General features: G+C 42.5%; 1 protein-coding gene across 1 annotated transcript in view; it reads left to right on the top strand.

Moving 5' to 3' along the window:
* LOC132825218 (delphilin-like) overlaps window positions 1-13,682 on the top strand; it is a 61,260-nt gene that overhangs the window by 32,184 nt on the left and 15,394 nt on the right. The window contains exons 8-11 of the mRNA XM_060840280.1: window positions 3,649-3,971; window positions 4,935-5,366; window positions 7,758-7,845; window positions 8,243-8,320. Coding sequence (XP_060696263.1) covers window positions 3,649-3,971; window positions 4,935-5,366; window positions 7,758-7,845; window positions 8,243-8,320 — 921 coding nt within the window. The remainder of the gene's footprint in view (window positions 1-3,648; window positions 3,972-4,934; window positions 5,367-7,757; window positions 7,846-8,242; window positions 8,321-13,682) is intronic.

The following is a 13,682-nucleotide window of genomic DNA, read 5'->3' as shown; positions in this document are numbered from 1 at the left end:
GCCCCCCAATAGCAGCAGAGATGTGGAGAAACAGATTGGGAAACAGATTTTGGAAAGGTGCAGGAGCCACAGGGTAGTAGTCATGGGCGATTTCAACTTCCCAAATATTGATTGGAAGCTCTTTAGATCAAGTAGATTGGACGGGGCGGTGTTTGTGCAGTGTGTCCAGGAAGCTTTTCTAACTCAGTATGTAGATTGTCTGACCAGAGGGGAGGCCATATTGGATTTGGTACTCGGTAATGAACCGGGACAAGTGATGGGCTTGTTAGTGGGTGAGCATTTTGGTGATGGTGACCACAATTCTGTGACTTTCACCTTGGTTATGGAGAGAGATAGGTGCGTGCAACAGGGTAGGTTTTACAATTGGGGAAAGGGTAAATACGATGCTGCAAGACAGGATCTGAGGAGCATAAGTTGGGAGCATAGGTTGTCAGGGAAGGATGTCATTGAAATGTGGAACTTTTTCAAGGATCAGATATGACGTGTCCTTGATATGTGTGTACCTGTCAGGCAGGAAAGAGATGGTCGTGTGAGGGAACCTATCTGCTTATGTGGCTTGATTTCATTTTATAATGTTCCTGGGAAGCAACTTGGCAGGTTTTATTATATTAATGGCACTGTAAATATAAGACTTTATTGTTACTGTTGTCTTCTTTCTCTATGATGCTGACTGGAGTGGGACTTTGTTCTCAGATATCTCCTGTCTATGCTGAAATAGAAACCCGTGGAGGGTCTGGCTATGCAGGAAAAATGATGAAACCGCCACTGCCCAGAACATCTCCGGTACCTGAACAACTGAGCCATTCAGGTAGAGTGATGCAACCTCCAGCCTATAACTTCTTTCATCCATACCATCCAGCAATGAAGTGGCTTTCAATCAGGACCTGACCCAACTGCTGTTACATGGCAGTATCTATAATGGAGACCATAATCCATGACAGTAGCTCCATAAGCACGTGTGTCTTTAACTTCTGCCTCACCTGATCATAGAGCTGGTGTAGGCATAAAGTGCTAAATGGCTTCTGCACCCTAAAAATTATGTGATTCTATGATTTTCCAGTTCTGACTTTTCTTAATGAGTAAAGGAATGCCCTCGAGATCTACTTTTGATTTTTGGGGGCTACTTTATTATTCTTGCTAACTCCTTTATAAGCAGGTGATAGAGTTAGATAGTACCACTGCCTTCTGTGTTTCTATTGGACTGACGTAGCAACAGAATTAGAAGAATTTATCATTTGCCTCATTTATTATCAATGCAGTTAAACTTTAATGTTGCAACTTTGAAGAGCATTTATCTCTTAGATATGACAATACTGATATCCCCCGCTTTTCAAATGTTCACTTTATACCACTTCGCTTTTACAAAAGACCTACATTAATACCTGTTTTCGCAAATCTGAAGAGGATTTTTCACTTTTATGAAAAACAGCAAAATTTTTCCCATATAAATCATGCTCCTTCGCTTTACGCCATTTTCCGCGTACAAAAGGTTTCCTGGGAAGGCTCTACCTGCAGATAGCAGGGGATACCTGTATTTAAATTGGAACAAGATAACAGGCAGAAATTAGCAAGAACATTTTTTCCAAAGAATTGATACATATTTCTACACACAAAAAGCCATTTTCTTAAAAAAATATTTCTACAGACCGGTGAGGTCACAGCTTTCCATTGTATTTTCACAAAACTGGAATATGATAAGTAGGCCACACTACCCTTTGTACTGCATCTCAGATCGCAATCTCAGGTTTACATTTAATCATTGACACAGTGTTCTTTACAACAGCATCCATGAAAACTTTCCTTGAATGTATACTGTACAGCCTTAAATAGAAATAACATATTCGTTTGCAAGTAATTCATTATCTCAGTGATATTGCACTTTCTGGTTTCCCTTTAGCTGCATACTCCTTCATCGACTGCTTTGAACTTTTTTTTCTTTGCAGCCTCTTTATCTCTTTCCCTTCCTTACAGCCTGCCTCTCTCTTCCAACCCCCTAATAGCTTCTGCCTCTTCGCCATTCACAGTGCACCCTCCTTGTCTGTCCCACTGCCCTAATAGCCTCTTTCTCTCTTTACTATTATCCTTCTAGCATCTGTTCACAAGAAGCCTCACTCTCTTTTCTCAGCTTTTCTCTGGCCTCTTTGTCAATTCCCATTTCCCTTGCAGCTTCCCCATCTCCCTGCAGCCATAGCCCCCCCTCTGCCCCCCCTCCTCCTCCATTTCACTACAGCTCCTTTGTGGCCTCCCATCTTCCCTAATCTCTAATCCACCCAATACTCTGCTTGTGACCTTTATTGTTTGCACCTGACCTCATTCCCCTCCCACTGTCCACCCCCACATTCATAACATTCCCTCTCCCACCACCCAGACTTTGCAGTTCTACAGCTCCATTTTGAACCTTGTAGCCCCATATCTCTTTCTGGGCCTTCCTCTCCCAGTTTTCTACAATCCCCAATCTCTCCCCAGAATACTTGCAGCCTCCATGTCCGCTCAAACATCCCACACCCTTGCAGAGGGCGAGTAGGTAGTCCTCCATTCCCTCTCCCAGCATCAACATTGTTCCTGGCCGTGCCTCCTGCCATCTTTTCTTGGTCTTTGCAAAACAATGGCAGCCCCCCTGGTCCTTGGACTTCCAGAACACATTGCTGTGATTGAAGGAGCAGCTCTTCACTCTTTTCTTCTGTTCAGCTTGAAGGGATGACTATTCTTTGATTAGTCACCCCCCTGGGTGGATTTTCCCAGATGATTTAGGGACCTTTGGAGATGCATCCACTTGTCACCTGGTATACTTTGAGCACCCGTATGCCACACACTGGATCTGTGTTTTCCTTCAATATGTCACATGTGGCCAGAAATGATCTGTGGTTACCTGGCTGACTCTACTCTCTGTAGTGACTCCTATCTTTAAGGCATGAAGGCCTGGTTTATTTGTAAAACATTGTTGGTGGAAACACTGCAGAAGAAAACAGCAGACTTTAGAGGAGATTTAGCAGAATGAGCATTGAAAGCATTGCTGCAGGATCACATCAGAAGACCTTGTATTCATAGAATCCCTATGAGTTAGAAGCACATCATTTGGCCCATCGATTCCACACTGACAAGCATCCCACCCAGACCCACCATGTGCCTGTAACACTGCATTTTCCATGTCCAAACCACCTAACCTACATATCTTTGGATTGTAAGAGAAAACCAGACCACTTAGGGGGAACCCACATGACATGGGGAGAACATGCAAATTCCACATTGACAGTCGGCCAAGGCTGGGATGAACCCAGGTCCCCAGCGCTACAGGGAGACAACAGTGCTAACCACTGAGCCGCCCTACAGTACCTTCACCACCACAGGTTATTTTAAAACACCTTACAGCTGATTAAGTTTTGAGCTGTAGTTTCTGTTATAATGTGGCAAAATGGGACAGCTCCCTCCTAGCCTGTGGAACTGAGTCAATTGCAGCTTCCCACCATTAGTTGTTATATTGGTCTTTTCATAAACGGTCCAACACAGTAGAAAGACAATAGACCCACTGACGTCTGCCTTGCAAAAAGTGGTGTTTTCATCAAAGAGGGGTCTCCATATTTTTGCCCAATATCTATACATTTGAAGAAAGCGCATTCTTGAAGTGATGTGTTTTTGTTAATATTGCAGGCAGTAAAAAGTTGGGGATGTCTCTGTCATGGCAGACAGAGCCTCATCCCATGCACTCCTGTCGTTGTCAAGCTCCTAATGATCCCTCCCCGACTAATTCGGACCCACACCCCTATGTCAGCCTAGACGGCAGCCCTAGCCCCTCACCCCAGAACGTGGAAGTCATGAACAGTCCCCCACACCGTCGCAAGAAGCTCTTCACCTTCTCCCGCCCTCCTCGCAGCCGTGATACAGACCGATTTCTGGATGCCCTGAGTGAGCAGCTAGGACAGAAGGTGACCATCATGGACGAGTTCATGAACCCAGAGAACGATTATGAAGAAGTAAGTTTTTCAAACCTAATAGAGTTGCTGACTATTAGCAAGCATTTAGATTGGCGGTGACAGCATGTTCACGTTGAAAATCGAACCAGGGATTTTCCTGGGTGTTAAATACTTAAAAGGTCAGTGGGTCACTGGGGGATGAAGTCATTGAAGAAGAGTCTTTGAGAGAGGAAAGAGTGTTGGGAAGGGGGGAGAAGTTATTTGGATGAAGAGGCTCATTGAGGGGATAATGAGGGGGGGAATGTGGGGTGATGGTTTGTAGTGGTCACACCATGCCCGCTACACCTTCTCCTGTCCAATTTTGTACATTTGTAAGATTTTAAATTTATTTCAAATAAATAACTTTTATATATTCAGACCTGAATTATTGACAGGATTCTGAAGAAGACAGTTATTTCAGAAATGTGCCTCTAAGCTGGAATTTAATTGTAAATTGGAGTGGTTTATACATAGAATAATAGCTAACCAGGAATAATGGAAAGGTTCAAACCGAAGTGAATGGTCTCTATATAACCTGAAAAGTGCTTCTGAGAAGGGTATGTATATATACATGGGTAGGAGACATGACGATGGAGTTTTATGGGAAGGATTTGTGAGATGGGCAGCACAGAGGCCCATTGGTTGGCACTGCTGCCACACTGTGCCAGGGAACTAGGTTCAATTCCAGCCTTGGGCAACTGTCTGTGGAGTTTGCACATTCACCCTGTGCCTGTGTGAGTTTTCTCCCACAGTCCAAAGATTTACAGGTTAGGTGGATTGGCCATGCTAAATAACCCATAGCATCCAGGGATGTGCAAGCAAGGTGGATTAGCCATGGAATATGCAGAGTTACAAGGACAGGGTATTGGGGTGGGTCTGGACAGTCTCTCTTTGAAGGGTTGGTATGGACCTGATGGAGTGCAGGGATTCTGTGAGGCTTTTACTGTTTTACTTTTTGCTGAACTTGCTCTTTTCTTTCCCAAGATGACCTTTCCAGAGGAGCAAGGAATCTATAGCATAAATGACCCAAGCAGCCCCAGTGAATATGCCAGTAGCAGTGACGATGGAAGCTCCTTAACGTATTCATCATGTTCGGATCCTATCCCACCTCCTCCTCAAAGTCCCCCTCCTCCACCACCCATACAGTTCAATGACCCAAAACCTGCCGCCTTAATCTCTGAGTTGAAAAGGGTCATCCCACCTCCACCTCCATTACCTCCACCCCCCTCTTACTCCTCTAGCCACCATCAGTCTATTCCTCTCCCACCCCCTCCTCCTCCTCCTCCATTACCACCCTCGTCTGGTCCCCCTCCACTGCACCGTGGCTTTCACCGTAGAAGTGAATCCAGTCACATGAGTGTGAAGAGGCTGCGATGGGAACAAGTGGAGAATTCTGAAGGCACCATTTGGGGTCAGGTATGTGAAGTTGCTACTTTACAGTCCAGGCTGCTTTCCTATGCTGGCCTTCCAAGTTTGACTCTTCAAGCACTCATAAGACAGGAAGAGGATGAACTCTGACCGCGATATGAGTGTAGTGGACACAAACTCGGAAAATATTCCTGACTTCAGGAAGGGTAAGGTATTTGGGATAGGTTGGGAAATATCTGGAGAAGGGAGGTCTTTACAATCGATTCATTAGTTACATATGCGTTCAGTAGCTTGAGCAATCAGTGGCTCCAGCTTTTATACTCAGCGGGCCCACGACTTATTTCAAGTCATTGGCAATGCAGGTATTCAACCTGCAAGCTTAGGGGTACAAATGCTCCATCCATATCATCAGTGCCTCCAACAATCAGGCCATAAATGCTGCAACAAAATTTGATGGTCACTGACACCTTGGCCTGGATTTCTTGCCTGTGTTGGAACAGAGACGAAAGGACTATAAATCTGGTGAACAGAACCCAGTTCTGGAATTCCTGTTTCATTATCACTGAAAGCCAGATCGCCCTCTGGACTCTTTACTGACTCCACTGTAGGTGGGCATTTCACATCCTCTACCAACTTGATGCGGTCAAGCTGGCTTTGGGAGGAAATATTGTTCACTGTTCCACAAAGGTGTCGTGAACCATCGGGGGAGCCCTAATCTGGAGTTGGGAACTAAAGCAGGCACTCAGCATTCCCTTTGGAAAAATAATCTCCCCCACATGTAAAACAACTAGTTAAACGATATGTGTGTTACTGGGAGAGTGGGTGCACTGCAGGGTGAAGGTTATTGAAGAGTGAGTGACAGGGAGAGCGAAGACACTTGGGTGTGTTTTCAGAAGGCAGAAAGCAGAAGCGTTCATTGGAAAAAAGATCATGAGGGCAACAGAGTTGAAAGAAAAACTGTTGTAATACTTGATCATTCTTTTCAAGGAATAAACTGTCAGTGAAATACATCCAGTGGACCCTTTTGCAACTTCATACAAACTGTGTATATTTGTGTGTGTGAAAGAGAGAGAGATAGAAAGAGAATGGGGACATCAGATATGAGGGGGAGAAGGACTTATGGATTAGAGAGTTTGGCAACTGTGTGTACACATGAATCAATTTCCGAGTAAGCATCTAACTGTTGACATCACCATTTGCACACCTCCCATCATGCCCTGAGGCCTGTCTCTAGGCCCAGCAGGCTTGTCTCCAGCCCAAGCCTATCTCCCTGCGATGTAAGTGGGGTGATAGGACTTGGATAGAGACAAGAGAAAATTCCTGATTCCCAGTATTCATCTTGTCCATGAAAATCTGGCCTTCTGTTTTCATGAGGGAGTTGGGGCCCTTTTCTGAAGAGGGAAGGGATCACATCTTGCTGAGGTAAATGGGCTAGTCAATAACATTTGGTCCATGTTTGATCATTCAGGAGGAGATTCTCTGCTTATTATGAGATGAGGGATCTTCGTAATGAGTTAAAGGAGTTTGATCTTTTCCTGCCTATCAATGTTACTGTGTTGGAAAAAAAGTTGTTTTAAACTGGAAACTGCAGCAAAACAAGAAAAGAAGATAGTTGTTGAGACATTGAATACAGAACCAGCATTGAGTATAAAACAAATAAAAATCAGATTCCATTTTATTTTGCAGTTATCTGTTCTTAGTCACAGTGGGATCAGTAGGACTTTTTTTTAATATGTTGGAATATTTTGGAGGGTTTTTGCTCCTGCTCACTAATCAGTGACCTAGTTGAAAATATACATGTCCAGATCAACCCTAATCTATGGTATGTCTTGTAGTCAAATAGCCACTAGGTAGCAACGTGAAAAGTGGTTGATTGGCTGAGAGACAACTGGTGCTTTTTGAATCTTATGCCAATGAGATTCAGGAAAAGGAATGAGTGAGCACATTATGCCCAGAAGTTGAGCTAAATGTGTGGTTTATTTTCAGAATTTGCTGTCGCTGTCCTTTTGCTCGCCCTATTGTCCATGTGGTAGGTTTCCAATTGTTAACCAGGCTCAGTTATACTGAGTCTAGATTAGAGTGGTGCTGGAAAAGCACAGCAGTTCAGGCAGCATCAGAAGAGCAGTAAAATTGACGTTTTGGGTAAAAGCCTTTCATCAGATATTCCTGATGAAGGGCTTTTGCCTGAAATGTCGATTTTCCTGCTCCTCGGATGCTGGCTGAACTGCTGTGCTTTTCCAGCACCACTCTAATCTAGACTCTGGTTTCCAACATCTGCAGTCATTTGTTTTTACCTTTACTCAGTCATACTGAGCATTTCCCTTGTACTAAAAATCTGTAGGAGCTTGGTCATCATGTAAGAGCATGGATTCAGTGCTGCATTGTGTTTATTTGAAGCCATCATCTGATACTCAGTTCTTTCCACTTCATTTTTCTCAGTTTGGAGAGGACTCGGATTATGACAAGCTGAGCGATATGGTCAAGTATCTAGATCTGGAGCTGCACTTTGGGACCCAGAGACCAAACAGTAAGTTGCAGCTAGGCTTTGCACAGCACCTAACAGAACACGACACACCATCTGAGTGCACTTGTCAGTCTACACAGTGTGAACCAGACTTTGTGTCAGTTAGTGATTACACACATTATGTGCCGAACAGCGATTATGTACCATGTGTGGATAGTCTGCATCAAACTGCAGCACTTTCTCGAAGTATTTTTGTCACTTTTTATGTTGGTGAAGCCAGTGGTGGATTAATGCACTACAGTCCAGTTATTCCCCTTCAGAGATAAGGTCCATATGGTGTGATCTACATGGACTTTTTTGTCACATTGCCCAGCCATGGACTGTTGCCAACTGGTGATCGGATGCTCATAGAAGCCTGGTTCGAATATTCCTCTTTACACTCTCATTTTCTTTTTTACAGAAGCAAGTTTTGCACCTGAAACCTTTAAGAAGAAGGATGTGGTGGAAATACTATCTCGTAAGAAGGCCTACAATATATGTAAGTTGCCTGCCTCTTTCCACCTTGTGCTATGGGAACAGAATGCCTCTTTCAATGATAAACTCAACTGGAATTGCTCATTGACAAGTATTTAAGTTAATATTTGAATGGCAACTTGATAGTACAGAGCTTGAATATTACTGAAAAGAGACATCCAGTCATAACATTGTGTTGCTTTCATTAGGATAGATATAAGAAAGCCAAATTCAAAGGAAGCAATAAATTACATGCATGAGGCAAGAGTGCTGATTGGTTGATAACATGACTCTGTGAGCCAAGTGTCGCCATGAAGAATGCACCAGGAACTGCTATTGAATTTAATACTTCATCCTCTGCTGAACAATCCTGAGTTTGCTAAGAATTGTTCTTACAGCCAATTTAGAATTATCAGCTGAGCTAACAATGTAGCTCACTTTACTCATGCTTTATGTTGCGTGTATTTGTACTTAGTACCTATCCTTTGCAAGCATAAATAACATGTCCAGGTATTGCTCCACTTTTGAACTAAAAAAAACATAGGATCAATGTTTCCCTGGCAATTCTACATGACAATGCCTTAACCAATCAGAGTTGACTCATTTTTTTGTCTTTTTGTCAATATACCTGTTGGGATTGCTGTAGACTCTCAGGCTACAAATCAATTCCATGGGCAACCTTGTGAATAGGGCCCTATTCTCACTTCTCCTAAGCATGTGAGTTTGATGCTGAAATAGTGCATATAAAAATCTATCCTGCATCACGATGGATACCAGCATGATCAAATTATCACTTGCTGTATATCATGAAAATTCAAGAAAGAGCCAATGTCTGTCACGTTTGGTTCTGAGTAGTGCCCAGTCTACCTGGGGTTGCCCTGGAAGGGGAAAGTGTCTCAAATATTTGAGCAGTAGATGAACTAGCTGTTGCACTCTGCTCTATGCAGTAAATCTATCAGCAATTTTTCTCCACTAACTGGATGCTGTTGTCAAGTCAAAAAGACAATTTTGCCTGCCTCACAAATGAGTAAGGTGATATTTGAGTTTCAGTGCTGATGTGATGTCACGTATGTGAGGTCATACATCCCAGTGACTGGTGAACTGTATCAATTAACATGTCCCCTTGACTATTCACAGTGGGCAGTCCACCAATCATGCTCAACCAGCCCATGCTTGCAAGCCTCACCAAGAGTCTATCCACCAATAGATGTGACTCTACAATTGGAAACCATTTGTTGAATAATCCAGACTGTGCTATGAGTTACACCAGAAGCAATTTAAGATTATCAGTCAATCTCAGTGAGATGTTTGTGCTAGAAGCTCTGTACATAAATAATCAGGATGTTGTTTTATGCAGGTAAAGGAACTTGTACATTGCAACGTTTCATAAAGCAAGGGTCATGGAAACAGCCAATTGATAGGTGCATCCCTATGGCAATGTGCTGATGATTCAGAGTCTACCTGCTTGGTCTTAGAATTAAGATTGACAATTAACTATTATTTTTGCATCTCCATGTCAATAATAGCCCAACCGATCAGCACCTGTTTCTCATGCTGTCTAAAATGGTGTTCCTTTCTCAAATCTGTTTCTGACATCCTAGCTTTGACAAGTTCAAAGTGAAAAGCTTCAACTTCTTGTCTTTTAACAATGTTTAAGAACTTTTGTTCCAGGGGCCTGTATTGAGAAGGATTGAGCAAGAGAAAGAGTGGTATGTTGTGTAATGATGGTGGAGAAAGGAAGTAAATAAGGACATAGAAAACAGGAGTAGGATTAGGACATTCAGCCCTTCAGGTGCATTCTACCATTTAATGAGGTCATGGCTAATTCTACCTTCAGCATTGTTTCCCTGCAGTAGACCATAACCTTTGATATTTATAATATTCTTTTCTCATGTTATGTAAATTAATGCTTCCTTTCAAATTTTGTGTTTTTGCAATGTTTTGATGAATGCAAAATGAAAAGCTTTGACTGTATGTCCCTTTTCAGCAGTGTCCAAGTTCTATGCTATCAATTGATTATTCATAAGCTAAGTATTTTGTCATGAGCATTTCTAGTTGAATGTATAATTGAAACAGGCATCCTGTATCCAGATACTATAAATCTTTCAATCTCAATCTTGGGTATGCTCAATCACTGATCCTCCACAGTCCTCTGGGCAGCACAGTGATTAGCACTGATGTCTCACAGCACCAAGGACCAGATTCAATTCCAGCCTTGAGTGACTCTCTGTGTGGTGTAAGCATGTTCTCCCCATGTCTGCATGGGTTTCTTCTGGGTTCTCTGGTTTCCTTTCAAAGATGTACAGGTTAGGTGGATTGGCAATGCTACATTTCCACATTGTGTTCAGGGATGCGAAGGTCAGACAGATTAGCCATGGTAAATGCAGGATTATGAGGATAGAGCAGGGTTGGGATGTTCTTCAGAAAGTTGGTGCTGTCTTGATGGGTCAGACAGCCTGTATCTACACTATAGGGATTCCATGACAATTCCAAAGATTCCGCATCCTAAGTTGTCTGCGTGTTATTCAGAGACACTGCCCAATAGCTCTGGATACCCCTGAGCAGGGTTGACATAATTTCTACATTTACCCTTGAGAACCCTCACAGAATTCTGTTTGTTTGAATGGGATCACCTCCTGTTCTTTTAAACTCCAAAGAACAAAGATCCAGTCTATTTAATCTTTCTTCACAGGACACTTCCTCTTTCCGAGGAATTAGTTTAAGTATTAGAAATTATTGCACTCCATCTATGGTAAGTATATTTTGCCTTGGGTAAGGAAACAAAAACTGCACAACTCCAGGTGTGGTTTCATCAAGACTCAAAATAATTGCAGGAGAAAGTGAGGTCTGCAGATGCTGGAGATCAGAGCTGAAAATGTGTTGCTGGAAAAGCACAGCAGGTCAGGCAGCATCCATGGAACAGGAGATTCGACGTTTCGGGCATAAGCCCTTCTTCAGGAATGAGGAGGAAGAGAGCTTCTTCAAGGAAGGCATCCTTGCAAGAGGATTCGCAGTAGGTTAAAATCTTCGAGGAAAAAGTGAGGTCTGCAGATGCTGGAGATCAGAACTGAAAATGTGTTGCTGGAAAAGCGCAGCAGGTCAGGCAGCATCCAAGGAACAGGAGATTCATCAGAGCTGAAAATGTGTTGCTGGAAAAGATCAGAACTGAAAATGTGTTGCTGGAAAAAGGGCTTATGCCCGAAACGTCGAATCTCTTGTTCCTTGGATGCTGCTGACCTGCTGCGCTTTTCCAGCAACACATTTTCAGCTCTGATCTCCAGCATCTGCAGACCTCACTTTCTCCTTGAAGATTTTAACCTACTGCGAATCCTCTTGCAAGGATACCTTCCTTGAAGAAGCTCTCTTCCTCCCTCTACAAGGATTTCAGTGAGTCCCTCTCTCACTGCACACCCCAGGTCATCTCCTCTGCACAGAAGCTCTTCAGCCTCATTCCTGAAGAAGGGCTTATGCCCGAAACGTCGAATCTCCTTTTCCTTGGATGCTGCCTGACCTGCTGCGCTTTTCCAGCAACACATTTTCGGCTCAAAATAATTGCAGTAAGACATTTTTTTCCAGTACTCAAATTCCTTTGTAATAAAGACTTAAAATAGCATTTCCTTTCTTAATTGCTTGCTGTACCTGCATGTTAACTTTCAGTGATTCCTAAACAAAGGCATCCAAAACCCTTTTGAAAGTAAACACTTCAGTTTAGAAATGCTTGGTAATTTTGTTTTTCCTCTAACAAAACATATCACCTGACATTTCTCTATATTATTTTCCATCTGCTAAGTGCTTGCCCACTCACTCACTTAGCATTTCCAAGTTCCCTTGAAGTATATTTGCATCCATGTTCCCTATAATTTTCCCTGCTGCTGTGTGGACCTCCGAGGTCAGTTTAGAGGGCACATTGAGTTGCTCCTCTTCATAACTCGCACTTCCACCTAGTTTTGCATAATCTGTAAATTTTCGGATATCATGTTTAATTTCCACATCTAACTTGTTGATGTGAATTGTGAATAGTTGGGGCCCAAGTACTGAACCTTGACATAGTTCACTAGTCACAGAGAATCAACTTGAAAGTAACTCGTACACCCCTACTTTCTGTTTCCTGACCCATTGACCTGCTCTCAATTCATGTCACTACATTTCCCCTGTACCCTTTTTCAAATTTTGTTTATGGATCTCTTGCATGGAGTTCTATGGAAAACCTTCTGAAAATCTAAAAAAATCACACTCCCTGGTTTGTCCTTTCCTATTCTGTTAGTTATATCCTCAAAAAACTCTAACAGGCTTGTCAAACGTGATTTCCTTTCATAAACTCATGTGAACTCTTTCCAATCCGACCGTATTTTCTAAGTTATCGTATTACCACATCCTTTATTGTAGACTTTAGCAATTTCCCTCAGGCAACCGTTCCGCTAACAGATCATAGTTCACAGTGTGTTCTTGCTCTCATTTTTTAAATAGTAGTGTTACTTTTGCCAATATGCTAGGACCGTTACAGAATCTAACAAATTTTGAAAGAAAACACTCTAGGCAAAAAGGTAATTAGGTTATGGAGTTAAATCATTAAGTCCCATTAATTTCTCTATTACATTTTTATTGACATTAGTATCTTGTAGTTCCTAATTCACACTAATGCCTAGATCTTCCATTATTTCTGGGAGGATTTTAGTATTTTCCTCCCTCCGTGCAGACAGAAAATGTTGTCTCGTTTCTTTATCATTTCCTTTTTGCCCATTTAAATTCTCCTGACACTGCTTGTAATGGGTCTGCATTTCTTTTGCTAATCTTTTTCCTTTTTATATACCTATAAAACAGAATTGTTGAACCTTTACACATGGGTGAGGGGGTCACATGTCATTTTATCTTTGACTCGGAGGGCCAGTGAGCACATTTCAGAAAGTTGATCTTTACACAACAGTAAATTAGAAAAAAAAATCCAAAGCCATAAGTTGATAAGGGATCAGAGGATATGGGGAGAAACTGATAACAGGATACTGGGATGAATGATTAGATATGATAATATTGAATAGTCTACTCCTATTTTCTATATTTCTGTTAAATTGTCTCAAATAGTTGCCCTTGATCTTTCACACTGATGACACACTGTTTTCTGTATAACAATAGTCTCTAGTCAACAAACTCCTCTGTCTGAGGCCTGGTGTATAGATCGGCACAAAATGCCTTGGCAGGAAATGGGAGGCAAACCTGCCAGGTTTAGCTGGGCAGCCTTCTGAGGGCATGAGGTTCCTTGCAGCTTGACTTTAATCTCTCAACCACCACGAGATTGCAGTAGCCTCAGAATAATGGGTGTAGTTGGCTCAGTAATGACCTTAGTCGATATCCCATCAGAAGCGGCTGGCAGTTCCGGGTCAGTCCCTTGT

This window comes from Hemiscyllium ocellatum, chromosome 20 (assembly GCF_020745735.1).
Source record: "Hemiscyllium ocellatum isolate sHemOce1 chromosome 20, sHemOce1.pat.X.cur, whole genome shotgun sequence".
In the NCBI taxonomy this organism is placed as follows: Eukaryota; Metazoa; Chordata; class Chondrichthyes; order Orectolobiformes; family Hemiscylliidae; genus Hemiscyllium; species Hemiscyllium ocellatum.
The sequence above is the reverse complement of the archived record's forward strand: the minus strand, read 5'-3'. Positions and strand labels throughout refer to the sequence as shown.